Source organism: Schistocerca cancellata, chromosome 6 (genome assembly GCF_023864275.1).
Source record: "Schistocerca cancellata isolate TAMUIC-IGC-003103 chromosome 6, iqSchCanc2.1, whole genome shotgun sequence".
Taxonomy (NCBI): Eukaryota; Metazoa; Arthropoda; class Insecta; order Orthoptera; family Acrididae; genus Schistocerca; species Schistocerca cancellata.
In genome coordinates, this window is record NC_064631.1 from 246,577,092 (window position 1) to 246,600,652 (window position 23,561).

Sequence of the window (23,561 nt, forward strand, 5' to 3'; positions counted from 1 at the left end):
TACCCTCCACCACACTTTAATTAATATACGTGACCTATGTCGGTCGATAACATAGATGAATTTAACAATTATGCAGGAAAGTACAGTAGAACTTAGCTGCTCTAAATATTTCCCCTTTTAATGATAACGATAACATTACCGCATATAGCGTTACTTACAATGTTACCTATACAACAAATTTCCCATCTAACAGACATCGTAGACTATATTTTAGTATACTTGACCTATGTCGGTCAATACACTTAAGCGTGATGACAGAGACATTGTACCCTCCACCACACTTTAATTAATATGCTTGACCTATGTTGGTCAATAGTAGTAGTGTGATGACAGGGGCATTGTATGCCCAGTTACACCCTAATTACATTATACATAATGAGTAAGGTTTTAAATAAGTGAGACAAGTAAAGTGCTCACTACTAGTTATGTTCGGTGGGTATACTTTACACGATGACCATATGTGCATAAAGTCGTAAAGGTAATCCTTAAACTTTATACACCCAACAAGTAAATTTCCTACAGTTTAATACAATTTTCGTATAGTTGATACACGTAGGGATTGCATCTACATAATGCTTAGTTTGCTTAAAATTATGGTTATCAGTTCCCAATATGTGATAAACAGACAGCCAATGATATACAGCCTTGACTCTCTGTATGCACACTCGCATGAGTTGCTATGTGCTCAGTGCAATTCCACGTGCAATGGTCAGTGCCAACCTAGTCGCCCCTGCCAACCGACCACATGGTGAACTGATGCCGGGGCTGGACTTCAGTTAAGTAGTTTTAATCCGACATGGTACCACGGTACTATAGGTTTTAATTTTTAATGTTGACTGTGCTTTACTCTGGCAAGTTATAGCAATTTTATGCTTCTAAAGAAGGCTAGATTATTCTAGCCAAAACCTGGGTAAAGACCAGAAAATTTGCGCAACTGAAGCGGATCTTGCAATATCTTTTTCAAAAACAGTTAATTCATTATATGAGTCACTGGATATTGAAACTGTTATTATACGTGTTCTTTATCTCTAACACAGCAGACATCGTCATTAACCTGAATAATTTCTAGAATACATCGCACAGCATTTATTATCATTAACACTTATCAAATGAAATAACCTAATAAGATGGGAGCATATGAATAACATTTTCAAGCATGAGAAAGATAATTTTCCATTGCTCTTCCTTCAGCTGGTTTCAAATTTTGTTACGAAAAGTGACATTAAAAAAACTTAAACTTACTTATATAAAAAAGGAACAATCAGTACGCCAACAAAATTATGAATTGGTTTCAAAAAATTATATAATATTTTATCTTAAAATGAGAACAGAGAACATGGTGAAGCAGAAGGTGTGTTACAACAGAAAACCCAAAATGACAAGTTTCAAACACAAATATTGTCTTTTTTACCACTTTAGCTATTTCTTTGTTATTAATATCACAAGGAGTTTTTACTACCTGATTACTCAAAGAGACTTGCTTGCTACAAACACATTTCCTATTTTTAGCAAAACACAACACTATGTTGCATATAGTAAATAAATATTTTTACTTTCCTCATAGTAATAATAATGCTTCCAGCATTTTAAAACTAAAACTTATATATGGAGCATGTAGGAATTAGAATCACAGTTTGAATCTACATTGATGCCATATATATCTAACACCTCTCTTAATACTATGTTTGACTTACTTGACTTTCTTTTCACAACACTTATCATTGTTATACATTTTTCTTTGTCCTTATTGTGTTTGACTTACAATAAATAAATCACTCTGATTTGAGAAGATGAGCTCTGTAGCTCACTATTCCAAACTTTCAAAGCCTTGATCAATCTGTGCCAAATACATGATAGGAATACAAATACATGACAGGAAAGCCCATTTGATAGTGAAAGTTCTAGCAGAATATAAATACTTTAGGAGTAAATGAGACCACTAACCAAACAGTAGAAGCACGCATTGGGTCACTGACAGACACACAATAATGTATAAAACTTGCTAGCTTTTGGATATTGGATGTATCCTTCAATGAGATAGATCTCTCTCTCTCTCTCTCTCTCTCTCTCTCTCTCTCTCTCTCTCTCTCTCTCACACACACACACACACACACACACACACACACACACACACACACATTCACACACACACACACATTGTGCTAACTGAACACACTATACTGGGACTGAAGTTTTGGAGGTGGACTGGGCTGAGTGGTTGTGTTGAGTCAGGTTGGTAAAAGGAGAAAAGATGAGAAATGGGAGGAGGGGTAAGGGAGCAGTAGCTGGCAGCTTGGAGGAAGACAGCCAGTGTGCAGGATAGGAATGCAAGTGAAGGAAGCAGCACATGTATGGGATAGAAATGCGATACATGAGCTCCAGAGCCAGTGAGTTCATGTGCCACACAATGATGATGATGTGAAGGTGTGTAAGGGGGTGACAGGTCAGAGGAAGGGGAGAGGGTTGGGTGCAGTGGGAGATTGTAGGCAGGAGGATTACGGGAGTGAATGATGTGTTCCAAGGATAATGCCCATCTGCAAGGTTCAGAAAAGCTGGTGCTGAGGGGAAGGATTCAATAGCACAGGTTTTGTAACAGCCATTGAACTCAAGCATGTTTGTTCAGCAGCATGCTTCAGCACTGGGTGGTCAATTCTGTTCTTGGCTACATTTTGGTGGTGACCACCCGTTCTGGTGGACAGTTGGTTGGTGGTCACACTGACAAAAATGCTGTGCTGAAATTGCAGCAGAGGAGGATTAAATGAGTGTCTGTCTTGAAGTTGTGAATTGTCATTCTTTCTTCTGTTGAGATGTTTGCATTCTTGGCAAGGGACTTGGGGAAGGGTGGTCATGCTAGGTTAGAAGTAGGAAATAATTTCTCAAAGGTGACCTGGGTGTGATAGGTAAGGTCACACTTGGGTGGAGGTGTGAACTGTGAGAAGCATGTTTAATTTTTGGGATTAGGGTGGCTTTTGTTGAAGGGAATGATACCAAAGAAGTGTTTCTATTGTAGGGACCAGAAGGAGAGTAGGTCCTTGACAAGTCCTGCTTCATTGAACTTGAGTGTGTGGCAGAATGTGAGTCCTTTGGGTAGAACTGTGCTGCACAAACTCACTGGCTCTAGTGCCAGAGTATCACATTCCTATCCCATACATCTGTTGCCTCCATCTCTCACATTCCTATCCCACACACTGGCTGCCTCCCTCCAAGCCATCAGCTACCCCTCTCCAACCTCTCCTCCCACTACCCACCTCTTCGACCCTTTAACCGCTTGAACCAACTCAACACCTGACCCCAGTCCAATGACAGAACTTCAATCACGGTCCTGTGTGTTCATCCAGAGAGAGAGAGAGAGAGAGAGAGAGAGAGAGAAATTAAGCTAATTAAAGGATATGTCCAAAAGCTGGGAAGTTTTCCTTCTTTATTGTGTGCCTGTTGATGACTGAACACTTCTGCTATTCAGTGTGTGGTCTTCTTTATTCCTAAATCATTTACTATATCTTTTGATGATAATATGAATATTTTTGAGCCAAATGGCATTCACTTTGTATGAATTCAAAATTAATTGTTTCATTTTATGTACATCCACCTGTAAGCTCAACTGTCACTGTGAAAAACAATTATTTCAATAATTTCCTTACGTCATTTACAAGTCAAGTCATCAACTCTGCACACAAGCTGTAATGCAATATTTTTACCTGGTTCTCCTTGGTCTCCTTGTAAACCACTGAAAGATGGTTCTCCAGGCAAACCAGCCAATCCCGGTATACCAATGTCACCTCTTGGACCCTGTAATATATTAGTAGATGAGTCGCGATAGGCACAACAAAAAGATTCACACAATTAAAGCTTTTGGCCATTAAGGCCTTTGTCAGCAGTAGACACACATACATACACACACACACACACACAGACACAGACACACACACACACACACACACACACACACACACACACACACACACACACACACACTTAAAACAGCAGCACCAGTGCATGATGGGAGTGGCGACTGGGTGATGGTAAGTAGGAGGCTAGGCGGGGAGGGGGAGGGATAGTATGGTGGGAGTGGCAGACAGTGAGGTGTTGCAGTTTAGACAGAGGGCAGGAGAGAAGGTGCAGAGGGTGGAGGGGGTAAGTAGCGGAAAGGAGAGAAATAAAAAGAAATTAAATGACTGGGTGTGGTGGTGAAAAGGTAGCTGTGTAGTGCTGAAATGGGAACAGGGAGGGGGCTGGATGGGTGAGGACAGTGACTTACGAAGTTTGAGGCCAGGATGGTTATGGGAACGTAGGATGTATTGCAGGGAAAGTTCCCACCTGCATAATTCAGATAAGCTGGTGTTGGTGGAAAGGATCCATATGGCACAGGCTGTAAAGCAGTCATTGAAATGAGGGATATCATACTTGGCAGTGTGTTCAGCAATAGGGTGGTCCACTTGTTTTTTGGCCACAGTTTGTCGGTGGCCGTTCATGCAGACAGACAGCTTGTTGGTTGTCATGCCTACATAGAATGCAGCACAGTGGTTGCCGCTTAGCTTGTAAATCACATGACCGGTTTCACAGGTAGCCCTGCCTTTGATGGGATAGGTGATATTAGTGACCAGAGTGGATTAGGTGGTGGTAGGAGGATGCATGGGACTAGTCTTGCATCTAGGTCTATTATGGGGTATGATCCATGAGGTAAGGTATTGGGAGCAGAGGTTGTGTAAGGTTGGACGAGTATTTTGTGTAGGTTCGGAGGACAGCGGAATACCACAGTAGGAAGGGTGAAAAGGATAGTGGGCAGGACATTTCTCATTTCAGGGCATATATAGACATACACACACACACACACACACACACACACACACACACACACACCTGCATTATAGGCCGAATGAATGCATCCATAAAAATTTTATAAGTCTGAACAAAAATTCTTGGCAATGCACATCACCCAAGTAGCACTTACACCCAGCATCCACAACTATTTGTTGGATGCATTTTAATTTTCTCTTAGTTAGTTAGTTAGTTATGTGTTCCATTGATCGATCTAATGGTAACCGTTATCATGTGGAATGTGTCAAGTGCATTAGAAATGAACACATGGATCAAGGGGTTTAAACAAAATGAACTTAATTTTTTTATTACTTACCCCATTCCCTTAAATGGCACAAAATACATATATGATACCTATATATTTATTTATTCCTATTCAAGAATTCATCTATGGTATAGAAAGAGTTGACAGACAGCATAATAGGGAGTCAAACTTTTTTATGAATAGCTCCCTATCTCCTAATGGGAACCTGTACACTGTTGCTAATATCAACACTACATTATCTAGCTGTATTTCACATGCACAAACTTCAAACTGCTGATCGACGCAAAACTTGCTTACTTCTCCTGTTTTGTACTTATACCATTGTTTTGTGTACATGGCAACTCCTCCTTTATCCATGCTAGATCTTCAAGTGTAAGATGCTAAATTACACCCATTTATACTGACAAAGTTTCTACCCTCTACAGCTTGCTGTAGTACCATGGAAGTTATTCCCTGATGACTTAACACATGTCCTACCATCCTCTCTCTTCTTCTTTTCAATTTTTCCCACATGGTCTTTTCTTTGCCAATTCTGTAGAGAACCTCCTCATTGGTTATCGTACCTGTGTGCCTAATTTTCAACATCCCTCTGTCACAAACACTTTGATTCTTTTCTTTGCTGAATTTCCTACATGATTTACTACCATACAATGTGTTGCTCCAAATGAACATTTTCAGAAATTTGTTCCTCAAATTTAAGCCTATGTTTGATACTGGCAGACTTCCCAGGGCCAGGAATGCCCTATTTGTTGTGCTAATCTGATTTTTATATGCTCTTTGCTTATCTGTCATGTGGTATTTTGCTTCCAAGTTAGCGTAATTGCTTAGCTTTGTATATTTCAAGGTCAATTTTGATGTAACGTTTATTGCAAATCTCACTTCTGCTACCCCTCATCACTTTTGTCTTTCTTTGGTTTACTCTCAATTCATGTTCTGTGCTCATTATACTGGTCATTCCATTCTAAAGATCCTCCAATTCTTCTTCACTTGCACCGGCAATGTCATCCATGAATCTTATCAATAACATACTCTCACCCTGAGTTTTAATCCCACCCTTGAAACTTTCTTTTATATTCATCATTGCTTCTTCAATGTATAAAGTGAACAGTAGGCTGAAAGACTGAAACCTTATCTTAAATCCTTTTTAATCCAAACACTTCATTCTTAATCTCCCATTCTTGTTGTGCCCTCTTGGTTCTTATTGAATTGAATTGAATTGAATTTTATTTGATCCTGTAAGATTACATTGTGTACAGTAAATGTACGTGTAATACAGGACATTTCAAAGTATTAACATTCTTTATCACTTATTTTTCTACACCTTTAGCTTACATTTTTACATCACTGATAATGAGTAACAATATATACATATTTAATGGCATAAGTATTCTGCAACACTGTAAAACTCTTTTTCAATGAGATAGTCTTTAAGTTTCTTTGGAAAGTCATTGTGAAGTACACTATCTTGCAGGGTTTTGGGCAGACTTCTTAGTAGTCTGATACCAGAGTACTGGGGTCCTTTTTCTAGCATTGCCCGTCGGTGGGGTATGCTCCTTACTTCATTCTTCTTTCTTCTATTGTGGGTGTGTACACTAGCATTTGTAATCCAGTCCTCACTACCTTTTGTGATGTACATTATTGTTTTGTATATATACAACGATGAAAAAGTTAAGATACCTAAATTCTTGAAACAGTTTCTGCATGTTTCAGAGGTCTTTCTTCTTAAAATGGTCCTAATTGCTTTTTTTTTTTTTTTTTTTTTTTTTTTTTTTTTTTTTTTTTTTTTTTTTGTAATGTGAACACTCGTTTTGATACTGTGATAGCTGCATCATTAAGAATATGACAGAGCTCAGTTTCTTACAGACATTATTAATATGTTTTTTCCATATCAGTTCATTATCCACAAGAATACCTAAGAATCTAGCAGATTCTACTTCTTCCAGCCTTGTTCCATCAACCTCTAAATCCATGTCTACAGCTTTTTCCTTGTTTTTAAACACAGCATACATAGTCTTTTTAGATTTATAACTAGTTCATTTTCCAACAGCCATTGAGCTGTGACATTTGCAGATATGTATGCTCTTCTCTCAAGCTGTTCCATATTTTGGTCACTATTTAGTATTGTCACGTCATCAGCATACAATATTTTCTTTTCTTCCTCCTCAACACCTATGTCATTAACAAATACTTTAAATAACAATGGCCCCATTAGCGAACCCTGCGGCACTGCATATTTGATGGATTTGGTTTCTGATTGGTATGAGTTTCCTAATGATACATACTGCTTGTGGTTGCACAAATACGATTTTATCCATTCACCTGGTTGCCCCCGAATGCCATAGTTGCTTAATTTTTGTATCAGCATTTCGTGGTCAATGGTGTCAAATGCCTTTAAAGAATCCAGAAACATTGCAGAGACAACCTTTTTCTCATCTAAGGACTGTAAAATGTATTCTGTTAGACTGACAATTGCTGATTCTGTAGATTTACCCTTTCTGAAACCATGTTGTGAGGTCATGAGAATGTTATGTTTGTCCAAATAGTTAACTAATCTGGTATACATAAGCATTTCTAGGACTTTTGAGAAACCTGATATCAGTGAAACTGGTCTGTAGTTGTTGGGATCATCCTTACACCCTTTCTTGTACACTGGCACTACCTTCGTTATCTTCAGTTTTTCTGGAAAAATTGCATCTCTGAAAGAACAGTTTGCTATGTTCAGCAGTGGTGTTATTATCTCCTCACAAACCAGCTTTATTACATGATTTGATATTTCATCATCACCAGCTGATTTCTTGGACTTCAGTTTCTGTATAGTTTTCCGCAATTCATCTTCTGTGACTGGTCTTAAGAACATAGTACTGCATGATCTTTTTGGTACCTTAATACCCTTCTGTTTTTGACTATTTCTTTCCAATTTTAGATTTTCTACTACACTGATATAGTTATTATTCAGTATGTTTGCTATTTCCATACCATCTGTGACCACTGTGTTGTCTACTTTAATTGACCTAATACCTTCTTCTTTGTTTGACCCATCTTTTTCCTTTCTTTCAGCATTGATTGCATTCCAAGCTGCCTTTGCCTTGAGTTCGCTATAGTGGTGTCAATTGCTCTTGCTTTCGCTTCTCTTATTGTTTTTCTATACTTCTTTTTTAACATTTTATAGTTTTCAGCTTCGCCCATCCATCTCACATCCTGAAGCTTCCTTCGCTGTTCCAGAATTTCACTGGTAATCCACTGTGTTTGATCCTTCTGCCTTTCTTGTCTCTTTACTTTGGGAAATGCTACATTAAAATGGTACTTAATTGTTGAAATAAATACATCATATTTTTCATTTACACTCTGGGCCTGTAGTGTTTCATTCCAGGTTTCCTTACTTAACATTGTTCTAAAGATGTTGATATTTTGTTCACTGATGATCCTAATTTCTTTGGTTGTTTGTTTTGTTTCTGATACTGTGTCATTACCTCTGCAAAAGCTGATTAGTTGTCCATGATAATCAGATATTTCTGTCTGAACTACGTGTGACTCATAGTTACACATATTAGTAATTATGTAGTCAATAATTGTCTCACTCTGTGAAGTCACTCTTGTTGGTGCAGTTATTGTCACTTTCATGTTATGCTGTATTAACAATTCTTCAAAATCCTGTCTTATTTTTGTGTCTTTTCCCATGTCACTGTTGAAGTCTCCACATATAATAAGATTTCTCTTCATATTCATTCTCAATAAGCTAGCAACTTTTTTTAGAAAGATGCTAATATTGCCACATGGTGACCTGTACACACAAAACACTCTAAAATCCTCTGCCACTATACCAGTAACTTCAAAGTCTTTTTCTCCAGCTATGGGAAATGTAGCAGCTTCGCTGTTTACATTCTTTGATAGAGTACCTGTTTTAATATATATACAAATGCCACCACCCTTATATTCAGATCTGCAGAAGTAACTAGCTAGTTTGTAGTCCTTTATTGCCACATTATGTATTTTACTTTCAGTTAGCCCATGTTCACTTATGCATAATATGTCTGGTCTTACTTCACTCACGAGTACTTCTGCTTCTAATTTTTTGTTACCAAAGTATTGAATATTTTGTTGAAGTACTTTTATGTAATTTTTCTTTTGTTGATTTACATGTTGTGATCTGTATTCTGGGGCAAATTCTTTAGTATCGTCTTTTTTTGTATGGTGCTTATATTTTTCTTTTCCAGCTGGAGTGTATGATTTTTCACCCCCTTCAGGCCATATTAGTTTCCCTTGCATCTAATGATTTTGCAGATCTGCAAACATTCTGCTGAACGTTACAGACCCCAGTCTATTTAAATGCAAGCCATCCTTCGCTAGTGAGTTTTCATATAGGAATTTGTTTGGGTCTATAAAAATTGCCCCAAGATGATCACATTGTTCTTTAAGAGCACAGTTTATTTTGGCGATATATTTTTCACTCACCGACCTTCTGTTTATGATTCCGCTAAGTATCAGACGAGATCCTGCATACATATTTCTTGCAGAACGAATCATGTTTCTTGTTTCGCTTGCCATTTCTTTCTCACTGCTGCTCCTTAACGAATTCGTTCCAACATGTACAAACACCCCATTATAGTTATGTCTGGTTTCAGAATCTGGTTCTGTAGTATCTTGTCTTGCATTTACCATATTTTTAAAATGTTTACTGAGTTGATGTGTTCTAATACCAGGTCGTACGTCGATCTTGCAATTGGGGACAGCGATATTCTTCAGCAGCGAATCGCCAATTATTAAAAAGTCATTTTCCTTTTGTTGCGTATCTGTCGCCTTGTTTTTCCTTTTGCTGTATGTCACCGCCTTCCATTTATATTTATCTTCCGGTTTTTGGCTTACTGAGTTTACCGAGACATCAACGGGAACACTTGAAATGTTGTTTTTAAAGTACGATCGGTCATTCGTATTTTCGCGATCTTCTTGCTTTTCCATTTGATGGCTTTTACACACACAGGACTTCTTTTCTTGTATTAATGTATCGTTTTCTTTCTTGATGGTTGAAAGATCGGTTTTTAATGCCTCAATGTCACTTCGTAGTAACTTTATAATTTCGTTTTTTGTATCAACTGCACTTACAAGATCGGCTGTTTCGTCACGTAAACAACCATGACATGTCCACGGAAAATCATCGTTGACGAACTTTAGATTTACTTTCGCGCACTTTTCGTGTAACCAGAAGTTGCATTTGATACATAGAATACCCTTCATCACACGCTTTTTACATTCTCTACACGAAGAACTGTTCATTTTTTGCCTTTTTAATGAGAGAGAAGCGTCACTACACTTTCCTATCGGCGCCATCTTACTATGTACTATACTTTCCCATATAGCTTATTCATACTTTTTTCAGAATTTCAAACATCTTGCACCATATTTTCTTTCTTTTTTTAGGTTGCCAAATCTTATTAACTTGTCTTGATTCTTCTGAAGTCTGCTTCCATTATCAAGTGCAATGTCAGACCTGGCTCTCCATTGCCTTTCCCTTTTCTATAGCCAAACTGGTCATCATATAAAATGAGTAATCCTCCATTTTCTTTTCCATTCTTCTGTATACTATTCTCATCAGCAAGCTTGATACAAGAGATGTCAAAGCTGATTGTGTGATAAGTCTCACATTTATCCACCTTGCCAATGTTGCTTTTTATTCCACCAAAGATTATTTTGACTTTTCTAGACTCTGAATCAGTCCCTCCAACTACCATTCTTTCTTGATTTTTTCACATTTTTCATGCAGCCATTCCATCTTGGCTTCCCAGCACTACCTATTTATTTCATTCCTTATACTTGTATTTCTGTATTCTTACCTTTCCCTACACACTTTTGGACTGAATTCTTTTGTTGAAAAATTGAAATATTTCTTCTGTTACCCAAGGTTTCTTAGCCGATATCTTCCTTGCACCTCTGTTTGTCTGTTCAACATCTGGGTTTGTCCTTTTTAGAGATGTCCATTCCTCTTCAGAGGAACTGCCTACTTTGGTGTTCATTATTACAGCATCTAAGCCATAGAGAACTTCAAATGAATCTCATAATTCCTCAGTCCTTCAGCATCACACTTCTTCCCACTCATTCTGCAAGATGATTTCCTTAAACTTAAATCTGATCTTCATTATTACTAAACTGTGGTCTTTGTCTGTACACCTTACCTAATTTTGAAATCTTTGTTTGACAATGATGTAGTCCAACTGGTATCTTCCCATCTTTCCAGGCCTTTTTCAACTATACCACCTCTTCTTGTGACTATTATACTGGTATTCATAAATACACTACATTTAGAATTTTAGAAACATTTTTGTATTTCATCTTCTGCATTCACACACTTTCTGGTAATGAAAGTCAGCAACCCTAGAGAACTGTCAGAGATGAGACAAGTAATGACCAAAATATGTAGTGCACATGAAAAAATATGAGAAACAAAGTAAATAGTAGAGTGGAAAAACAATAATAGAAACAAAGAGTGATGGAATGTGAGTGTCAAGAAATTTTTAAAACAGAGTGTGACCGGAAATAGGCCTCCAACAGTAGGACTTTACATAAGAGCTGAGGTCAAGAAGAAATCAATCATTGATTACCAAGCAACATCGACATGCCAGCTGTAGCATTATGATAAAAACTTATGATAAATATGCTTTTAATGTTGCTCACAATATAAATAATAGGAGAGGTTGTCCACATCAAGTATATGGCATGAGTGAGAACAATAAAATTAAATATTTAATAATAACAATAATATTATTAATAATAATAACAATATATTTCTGTAGATATTCTTAAAACAATGACTGGAGTTCCATAATTCAAAAAATATATCTGTGTATATAAATTGTATGTTTGTTATTACAACATCAGTACTCACAGGGAAGCCTATTCGTCCTTGAGGACCAGGAATCCCAGGAAAACCCCTGTCTCCCTCAGTACCTTTAGGGCCAGGTAAACCAGTAATACCGACTCGTCCAGGGAAACCCTTGGGACCTGATATATATCAAGGAAGTAAATTAAACATTTTACAAGTAAAAGTAACATTGCTCTATAAATCTGTAACAAAAATTACATAAAATTGTGCCACAAAAGAGAACTGATGGTTAAAAATGTCATCAATTTGTATTGTTTTGTACTATATGTAAAAATTTCTATTCACAATTACTTTTCATTAATAGAAAGTATTTACAAAAGTTAAAGACACTTGCCTGGTCTTTCTTTATGACATAATTTTTAATGTAGATTATATAAGCTTATTCCATCTCTGAGTTGCATTCATTTTTAAAAAAACATAAACAATCTGGTAGTTTTGATGTGCTTCAAGGAACTTTACTATGATTTAGCATAGATCTTGTTTAATTAATAACATATTATGTGAGCAGTCTGCTGTGCAATAGACTGTTCTCCATAGTGGGAATATCAACAATGTAAGCAAAAGACAGATTGCTATTTACCATAAAGAACATATTAAGCTGCAGGTAGGCATAATAAAATGACACATATAGCTTTCGGCTATAGCCTTCATCAGAAAAAGAGCAACACACACCATTCATACACACAAGCAAATATACCTCATGCACATGTGAATTCCAACTCCAGCATCTCAGGCTGGATTGCAACTATCACGTAACATCCAAGCAGCAGTCCGAGGGGGAAGGGAAGGGGAAGGGATAGTAGTGTACTGGCGGGGAGAGAGACGAGTGCTTTCTGGTAGAGTGTGCAGATACTAGATGGCAACAGGAGGTTGTGGGGCAGGGAGGTGGGGAAAAAAGGAGCGAAAATTGAGAGGAGAGGGGAAAGATGGGCAGGTGTGTTGACAGAGGGCAGCAAATAAAGAGAGTGGGAAACAAGAATGGGGAGGAGATGATAGGACAGACGGGTTGGAAACTGTTGGGTGGAGGGTGTGGGGCAGTATGTTACCACAGGCTGAGGCCGGGATAATTATGGGAGTGGAGAATGTGTTGTAAGGATAACTCACATCTGTGTACTTCTGAAAATCTGGTGGTGGAGGGGAGGATCCGGATGACTCAGGTAGTGAAGCAGCCATTGAAATCAAGCATGTTATGTTCAGCTGCATGTTGTGCCACGGGGTGATCTACATTGCTCTTGGTCACGGTTTAGTGGTGGTCATTCATCCAGGTGGACAGTTGGTTGGTAGTCATACCAATACAAAAAGCTGCACAATGATTGCAGCAGAGCTGGTAACTGACATGGCTGCTTTCACAGGTGGGCTGGTCCCTGAGGGGGCAGGATAAACCTATCACAGGACTGGAATAGGAAGTGCTAGGTGGGTGGATTGGTGGGCCTTGCACCTGAGTCTTCCACAGGGATATGATCCTTGTGGCAAGGGGTTGGGATTGGGAGTGGCACAGGGATGCACTAGGATATTGTGAAGATTGGGTGTGACAGAACACCACTTAAGGAGGGATGGGAAGTATCTCAGACAGAATGTCCCTCATTTCAAGGCATGATGATAGGTAGTCAAAGCCCTGGAAAAGGATGTGGTCTGGTTGTTCCAATCCGGGGTGGCATTGGGTGATGAAGGGGACACTTCTTTGTGGTTGGTTCTTGGGGGTGGTGGGAGGATTGGGGCTGTGTGGGGAAATGGCATGAGAGATATGTTTGCAGACTGTGTCTGGGGGATAGTGCCTGTCTGTGACGTCCTTGGTGAGACTCTCAGAATACTGAGTAAGGGAGTGCTTGGCACTGCAGATGCACTGTCCCCCAGTGGCCAGGCCGTATGGGAGGGATTTTTTGGTGTGAAAGGGATGACAGCTGTCAAAATGGAGGTACTGTTGGTGGTTGGTGGGTTTAATGTGAACAGAGGTGCAGATGGAGCTATCAGAGAGGAGGAGGTCAACATCTACAAAGGTGGCACATCGGTTTGAGGAGGATCATGTGAAATCATGTGAAGCGGATGGGAGAGGAAGTGTTGAGGTTGTGAATGAACAAAGATAGGTTGTCTTGGCCCTGAGCCGAGATCATGAAGATAAATGAACCTGAACCAGACTAGGAGTTTGGCATTTTGGGAAGCTAGGAAGGTCTCCTCTAGATGGGCCATAAATAGCTTGGCAGGATTTGTCTGTCTCCCTTCAAAGGAAAAGTAGTTGTGGATTAGGATAAAGTTAGGTGTATGAGGAATGTGTTAGTGCAGGGCTTCACAACATACGTGCACGCTGAGCAAGCTGTGAACAGCAAGGAGCAAGCACGGAGCAGTGCGAGCACGCTACCCCCACTACCAGACCAGAGCAGAGAGGGGGAGAGTCACGTGGGGCACACAACAGCTGCCGCCAGTCACTGTAAATCTGCGGCCACCTGCAGGGATATCACTCACGAATTATTACTGCGACAAATGAAACAAATAAAGGAGAATGTACATGTGCCACATAATTTTATTAGCTTAGTGTATGCCTCTACATTCATATTAATTTGTGAACTGTTACACAATAAAAGGTGTCACTGAAGAGTGGGATTCTCGGTTATCTTGTACTTTTTGCCCTTTACAATAGCATCTACGTTCGGAGTAATTGTTCTTCTGCATTGTAGGCACAGCGCGCAGTTTAAATTTCGATCAGACAATGCGTTTCTCAGGCAGGTCTTGTTACATTTCATTGCAGAGAATAGTTGTTCACAAACATACGTGGAACCGAACATTGATATAATTGTAGCCGCCAGTTTGTGCAAACGAGGAAATCTATCCTCAGGGAAGTGTCTGTAGAATTCCAAAATGTTTTTCTTGTTCTGAAATTTGTCTCTGTATTCTCTGTCACACTGCAGGTCAATAATTTCTAATTGCAGCTCAGGACGAATCTCTTCAATATTCGCCGAATATGGAGAGGAGAACAGTTCAAAATCACTGTCTAGTGCTGTCAGATCTTGAAAGCATTGATCAAATTCTTCCTTAAGGGCAACTAAACTATGTGAATAACGTTCACAGTCTTTGTGAACATCTTGCATGGATAATAATTTAGGAAAATGAGCTACATTTCCTATTTCCAGCTGACTCACCCAAAGTGTCAATTTCATTTTAAAAGCTCATATTCGATCTATGAAATGAGTAATTAGCAGATCTTTACCTTGTAGTGAAATGTTCAAAGCATTCAGATGGCTAGTTAAATCTGCTAAGAACGCGAGATCACATTTCCATGAAGGCACTTTCAATTCACGAACACACGTTATTTATTTCCATGAACATATTTATCTTATCTAATAGGCAAAAAAATCGATTTAATAATTCGCCACGACTAAGCCAGCGGACCTCACTGTATTAAGGCAGGCTACCATACTGGCTTTCTACATCCTCAAGAAAGCTTTTAAATTGCCTGTGTTGTAGCCCATGCTTCCTTATATAATTGGTTGTACGAACAACAACACTCATCACATTTTTTAGAGTGATACTCTTTGCACATAATTTTTCCTGGTGGATCACACAGTGAACGCCCCTTATTTCATTTGGCACGGTCAGTTTTTGCATTTTCTCCTTCAACAGCGCAACAAAACCTGATTTTTTCCCTGTCATCACTGGTGCACCGTCTGTAGACAATCCTATATTTTCAACACTTTCTTCAACACTACTTAAAATATCACCGCCGGTTGTAGTGTTCTTCATGGCTACTACATCGAGGAGCTCCTCCCTCACCTGAAGATCTTTATTAACACCTCTAATAAATATGGCAAGCTGTGCTGTTCCAGTGATATAAACACTTTCGTCCAGAGCTAGAGAATACGCCATAAAACCTTTACAGATATTTGCAAGCTGGCTCTGGACATCGTCTGCCATGTCCTGTATGCGACACATAATGGTCATGTTAGATAATGGCACAATCCGAAACTGTTCAACTTGAGATGGACACAAATGTTCCGCTGCAACTACCAAACATTCTTTTATTAAATCGCCATCAGTGAAAGGGCGCAGGGCTTTTGCTAAAAGCAAAGCAATTTTGTAACTCACTCTGAGAGCTGCCTCGGTTGATTTTTCTGCGTTGTCCAGATCTTCTTTGGATAGCTTCATTTTAAGTTTAATAACTTTCTGTGCACGATCTGGTCCATCACATTTTCCACTTCCGTGGTGTTTCGCGCGGTACGACATATAATGTCGCTGCAAATTAAATTTACTAAAAGAATTCAGCGTTTTGTGACATACTAAACATTTTGCAACACCATCTTTTTCTGTAAACCGATACGATTCATCCCAATGGGGGTTGAACTGCGAAAACATGGTTGGGGTTACACAACGGCGACTTGACATGATTCTTAACCAGCGAAGTGACTGTTATCTGAGCTGATCGTAGTACTTTAAATGTTACACAGTCGGCGCGAATTCAATAGGCACGCTGCAGCCCTATTCAAGCATGCGCGTGCATTTCCCCTCCCTCCCTACTCCGCGACCTTGCACCTGCTCGCGAGCACGTGCCTGAGCAGACGCGAGTACTCGTGCTCAAAACCGGCCAGTTGTTAAGCCCTGAGTTAGTGGGTCTGAAGGACATTGGGAAATGTAGTGTTCAATAGTGGTAAGACCATGGGCATGATGGATATTGGTATATAGGGAGGTGGCGGCAACAGTGACTAGCAGGGATTTAGGACGTAAAAGGGTGGGGGGATGGTAGAGAGTCAGGAAAGGAAGTGGTTGGTGTCTTTGACGTGGGAGGCTAGATTAAGAGCAAGTGGTTGGAGGTATTGGTCAATGAGGGCCAAAATTCCATCAGTGGGGGCACAATAACCAGCCACAATGTGGCATCCAGGATTGTTGGGTTCACGGTTTTTGGGAAGCATGTAGGAGGTGGGTGTGCGGGGTGTCATAGGCATGTGGTGGGAAATATATTCAGGAATGTGCTTTCTTTCTCATAACATATAGATTCACAATGGGACCAGCTTTTATCTTTATCAGCGTACTGACCAGTGGCCAGAATTTTGGCAACAACTTGCGCTGGTTTGAAATACTGTTTATTAATAAAGGAAACAAATTCCAGATTTGAATCTATGACCATTCTGTACTTCAAATAAATAATTTCTTTTTAAATTGCTTTAGGATCTTACATTACCTAGACAGAAATTATTTATTTGTAATATAATTACCATTTAGAAACCTCATACTATATGTGTATGAGGTGGAGCCACAGCAGCTTGTAGGCATGTCAGTTGATGCCAGTGGTGCAGCCTGAATTACCAAGATTGTCCCTTACCATATCAACAACTAGACAGCTGATGTTTGCCACTAATACTTTGCTAATCATGTTGTGAATGCACGCAAGACATATCCTCATACAGTGACTCGCCTATCTGGCAGCAAAGGCTCACAGTATAATCATAGTATTGTTGTTGCTGAAACTTCAACAGCTGTAGTGCCTACTAACATCTCATCAGTCTTTTAAAAACTAATAATGAATTATCTCGAAAAGGACAGTGGTTTCTATTAAGTTTTATAACTCATTTAGAAGAAATAAGAATAATTTTTGTGTGAGTAGTATGCACAGTCTCACCGTCTGATTTCTGTACATATCCAGTACAGCAATGTGATCACTGTAAATAATTAATTATAATGAATCGAGTTCTATCAGATTTTTCCCTTGCTTACAGAAAGCTATGACACCATTTACACTTTGTCCAAATTAATGTTAATTATGTATTCCATAACTGTGGATGGCCATACGGTTTCCTAGCTGTGAGATGCAATTTTTCTGCAAATATAATTTTCCATTTGTATATAGATACATTCTCACACTTTGGTCTTACACCTAGCCAATAAATAATTAATAGCTAATACTCTGAAAACAAATCTACATTATTTTTACTATTTTTTTCCATTTGATTTTAAATACATACAAAAAATATGTTTCTATTTACAATTTTATTTATTTTGCTATTGATATGTAATCAATATTGCAACATAACAGAAAGCTTCCAAATTTTATATCTGCAAATTTTGTAACCTTTGTTATCAAATATCATTAGCAAAATATTCACAGACATACACAGCTTCAAGAGACATTCTATGAACTAAATCTGACAAATAACTAAAAAAAAAAAAACAGAAGTTATCAGAATATTATTTTGAGTTATGGAATGATGTTTGAGAAAGAATGACATGTCTTATTTTTCTTTGGTGCCAATTGAGTCAGCAGATCTCAGAATGTTTTCAGACTCATGTACACTGTCTTTGACTTGGGTTGACACCCAGAGAAGCTTTCTGCAAATTTATAATGGAGATGGATAATAATAATACAGTTCTTATATTTTGATGTTATATTTGTGATTTTGTGAAAGCAAGTGTGAGCTAATGTGGGAGGGTATATAAACAATGATTTTTAATAGAAAAAATTGACTCCAAGCTGTGTCATTTGAGGATCCGGACCTCATACAGGATACTGCACAACATCTTTTTGCCACTGGACACTGATGCCTTGGTGTACTAAACATTTACATAGTTTGTGACAAGTTTGTTATACCTTTTAAATGAAAATATGTTTATGATATTTCAATTTACTTTACATCTAGGAGGGCCATTTCAATTGGGATCTATGGAAGGTGCATTAGCTTATTTGTTTTTCTTTGTAAATAATATTTATTGTGTATTCTTGTTTTGAAACATTTTCCACATCCTGGGCATCTCCTCTATATGGATCTATTGGAAACAAAATTACACTTCATCTAATCTAATCTTTTATAAAGGCATTAAAGGGTTTCAGCAAGAATTCTGAGAAAGCAAAGAGAATGGAAGGAATTATATTGATCTTGCCTCAACAGACAACCAAATTGCTGCTGTTATTCAGGTTGTTTATCATTTTCCTGATCAAGAAAAGGGCTTTGCATTTACTCACTCACTGTGTTATGAACAGCCCATCATGAACTGGGGTATGGAAGGATTCAGGGTATACCATAACACTGGTCTGTACTATTATAGGGATGTGGAAGGACTCCTTCAATATATTAACATTGTTATGTTCTATCTCTGCTTACAGAGGCTATAAACAAACATAACAAGGAAACCTATTACAACAAAAAAATGTTGTTTCTTCATTAGCTATGCTAAATATCTGATGTTTTTCTACTGTTGCTAACTTAATATTTAAAAAAACTATTTATTTATTTATTTACATAGTTTACATCCACATTGGAGCACTAAAATCAAACATAATACACTACTGGCCATTAAAATTGTTACACCAAGAAGAAATGCAGATGATAAACAGGTATTCATTGCACAAATATATTATACTAGAACTGACATGTGATTACATTTTCACGCAATTTGGGTGCACAGATCCTGAGAAATCAGTACCCAGAACAACCACCTCTGGCCGTAACAACGGCCTTGATACGTCTGGGCATTGAGTCAAACAGAACTTGGATGGAGTGTACAGGTACAGCTGACCATGCAGCTGCAACACAACACCACAGTTCATCAAGAGTAGTGACTGGCGTATTGTGATGAGCCAGTTGCTTCGCCACCACTGACCAGACGTTTTCAGTTGGTGAGAGAGCTGGAGAATGTGCTGGCCAGGGCAGCAGTCAAACATTTTATGTATACAGAAAAGCCCGTACAGGACCTGCAACATGCGGTCGTGCACTATCCTGGTGAAATGTAGGGTTTCGCAGGGATCGAATGAAGGGTAGAGCAATGGGTTGTAATACATCTGAAAAGTATCGTCCACTGTTCAGAGTGCCGTCAATGGGAACAAGAGTTCACCAAGACGTGTAACCAATGGCACCCAATACCATCATGCCGGGCGATAAGCCAGTATGGCGATGACGAATACACGCTTCCAATGTGCGTTCACCACGATGTAGCCAAACACCAATGCGACCATCATGATGCTGTAAACAGAACCTGGATTCATCCAAAAAAATAATGTTTTGCCATTCGTGCACCCACGTTCGTCGTTGAGTACACCATCGCAGGCGCTCCTATCTGTGATGCAGTGTCAAGGGTAACCGCAGCCATGGTCTTCGAGCTGATAGTCCATGCTGTTGCAAACATCGTCAAACTGTTCATGCAGATGGTTGTCTTGCAAACGTCCCCATCTGTTGACTCAGGGATCAAGACGTGGCTGCATGATACATTACAGCCATGCGGATAAGATGCCTGTCATCTAGACTGCTAGTTATACGAGGCCGTTGGGATCCAGCACGACATTCCGTATTACCCTCCTGAACCCACCGGTTCCATATTCTGCTAACAGTCATTGGATCTTGACCAACGCGAGCAGCAATGTGGCGATATGATAAACCGCAATCACGATAGGCTACAATCCGACATTTATCAAAGTCAGAAACATGTTGGTATGCATTTCCCCTCCTTGCATGAGGCAGCACAACAATGTTTCACTTTTATGAGAAATCGGTAGGAAACTTTCCTCACGTCAGCACGTTGTAGGTGTCAACCTTGTGCAAATGCTCTGAAAAGCTAATCATTTGCATATCACAGCATCTTCTTCCTGTCAGTTAAATTTCGCATCTGTAGCACGTCATCTTCGTGGTGTATCAATTTTAATGGCCAGTGGTGTACAACAGAGTCTATAATGATTAAGTTTAGGTTTTAGCAGTCAGCAATTTCTTCGTTTCCCAAAACTTCTTCATTCACTGTGTTCTGGCTGCGCATTCTTCTGCAGATATGACATACTTCTTCCATTCTGATGGTTTTAATGTCAGTCGTGTGTATTTGTTCTTCAGAAACAGTTTCTCTTCTCTGTGTTCACTTTGGTATGTGGTGATGTTCAGTTCATCCAGATCACTTTGTACTCCTTTAAACCAGATGTTTTTGGTTTTACTGTTCCAGAAGTAGTCAAAAAGTTGCTTTAGGATCTAGTATTTGGTAGGCAAGATATTTGGCTGAAAAATGCAATCCTTCTTCTCCACATTGTACCAATAATGGATTCACTTCCTTTACACACTACTGAATTGGGCAAAAGTCTCCACTGCCCATTAACTTGATGTTTTGTTACTGATGATTGTTCAGAGTATTCTTCTATCAACTTTCTGCAATTTGTCAGTTGTTGCTTGATTATTTAGTCTGAATAATGTTTCACTTGCGTATGTTGCTTCCGGTTTAATGATGGAACCGTAATGTCAAAATTTAGCATTTATTGAGAGAGATCATTTTTTTGTAGGTTGGCTATGTGGTTCTCTGCGCTCGCTGAAGTTTTAATGTTCTACTATCTATTGATGCTCTTACTGACAAATGATAACAGATATGCACAGGCTGTAACAATACATGTCTGTTTACAACGAACATTTGCACTTATCATGTTGCTAACAGGAATTTTCAATAATTTATTCTAGAGATTTAAATACTTTGTAAAAAAAGTTGTTAATAAAACATGTTCCTAATTTTTGTTTTAATTTACAGGGTATCCTATTAGCATCACAAGGACTTCTACACCAGAATTTAGAATGCCACTCTTAACCCTTGATAAGGAGCAAAATCCACATGTAAATTAATTTTGTTCCATATATTTTGGTTATATGTACATCAGTTCATCAGAAATTCACTTTTGTTATTAGCTACACATATTATGGACTACATGTATTGGAATGGTAATGTAAGAATATTTTAAGTGGTATCTGCAAAGATATGCGGTTATCTACATACACATTATATTGTATTTTTGCTACCAGATATATCCTTCAGCAGTTTTACCCCCCTCATTTTATTTCCACTGAACAACAGGGAGTGAAGCTGTGCAGAATGTGTCTTTTCACATTAACACGATGAGATTATTTCATGTTATCAGTAGGTCATTGGTTAATATGATACAGCTTTAACTTCTGTTATCTTTATTTGTGTGTAATACTATGTTGATAATTTACAGTTTATCTTTGTCTATGTAAATGAAACCAATTTTATCATGTTATATATGGTTTTCCCCTTCATTTTGTGAAAGGAATCATCAGTGGCAAGACTTGTAGGTACTGTTCCACATGTGTGCTTGCATAAAATCAACAAAGCAAGCACACATGTAGAACACCACCTACAAACTTTGTCACTGATGATGCCTTTTGAAAACTAAAGGCAAGATGTGTATGGTATGATGTGTGTATGTTGCTCATATTCAGTTGCACACAGACTGACATAACATGGAAATTATAAACATAAAAGTAATACACGTATATTCCCTACATAAATTCTTAAATCCTCTTTGTTTTCATTTTATAAGTTGTTTAAACTTTTGAAACTTACCAGATGGTCCTGCATCTCCTATGTCACCAGGTAGACCAATTTCTCCTGGCACCCCCATCCGTCCTCCAAGTCCTGGATAACCTGCTCTCCCTGGTTCACCATCTGGCCCTCGCCTTCCAGTTAGACCAATTTCACCCTTTAACCCTTTTATGCCCATTTGCCCAGGTGGGCCATCAGGACCTAGAAAAAGAAAAGAAAAATATTCAAAAAATGTTTCAGGCCTTTTTTAATTTGAATGTGATAGTGATTTACAACTTAATCATTTAAACAACTACATAAGGTGGAGATGACTGTGTTTTAGTGAAGGCAAACATAAAATTATAAGAAAATATAAAAAAAACTAATAATTTCGACTAAACAACAATTAAAAACGGCATGTCTATCTTTTGAAATCTTTATTGGAATCTAGTTGAAACCAATCATTTTCTTTTTCAGGAAATGAGTCCAGTATTTGTTTCCTGTAGCAACACAGTCATCTGTTTATTCCATCTATACAATTATAAAACAAACCTAGGTGTGTATAACAGAGGACCTCACAGCTTTTTTTCTGTTTTGTCTTTCACACACTTGATAAGTTTCAGTTTCATGACACATATAATGCTAGTACATTAAAATACCTACTATACTAATTTTAACACTAGGAACAGCTTAGTAGTCACTTCCACTCGAATTCTGAAATGAATGTTGTTTACAACTGTTCTCCTTTGTTCTAATACATAAAACACCATAGAAATCTTAACTTACCTCTGGGCCCCATTGCACCAGAAATACCAATCAGACCTTTTGCACCAGGAATACCAGGATATCCTTGTGGGCCTGGTATTATCTCGCCCCTTGCACCCTTCTGTCCCTATAAAAATATATCAGACAAGGTAAGCTACTAAAATAATTTATGGATTTAGTCTTTTTTCACTTTGCCATTGTTTGAATATATTTTCCCATTGACTTTAAATTAAAAGAAGAAGCGTCCATAATGATATAATACATATCAGTGTAAGATGTTCACAAAAATTAGAAGAAAGAGAAAGAAAATTCAGTAATATTGTAGAACTACACATACTGGTGTGCCAGGTGTTCCAGAGAATCCTGGGGCACCTTTTGGCCCCTTAATGCCTGTAACTCCATCTAGTCCTTTAAATCCAGGAAATCCTTGAGGTCCTTCTGAACCAGGTTCTCCTTTCTGACCTTCAGGGCCAGGGAGACCAATTTCACCACCTAATATTGCCATACCTAAATCACCACGTTCACCTCTCTGAGCTGGAGGTCCCTGAAAAATAGATCACAAAAATCTCCATAGAAGTAATA

At 38.4% G+C, this 23,561-nt stretch overlaps 1 protein-coding gene across 1 annotated transcript in view; it reads right to left on the minus strand.

Moving 5' to 3' along the window:
• LOC126191497 (collagen alpha-1(IV) chain-like) overlaps positions 1–23,561 on the minus strand; it is a 594,967-nt gene that overhangs the window by 108,900 nt on the left and 462,506 nt on the right. The window contains exons 17-21 of the mRNA XM_049932389.1: positions 23,317–23,523; positions 23,001–23,106; positions 22,257–22,436; positions 11,958–12,073; positions 3,696–3,786 (exon numbers count right to left, since the gene is read on the minus strand). Of these exons, the coding sequence (XP_049788346.1) occupies positions 3,696–3,786; positions 11,958–12,073; positions 22,257–22,436; positions 23,001–23,106; positions 23,317–23,523 (700 nt within the window). The remainder of the gene's footprint in view (positions 1–3,695; positions 3,787–11,957; positions 12,074–22,256; positions 22,437–23,000; positions 23,107–23,316; positions 23,524–23,561) is intronic.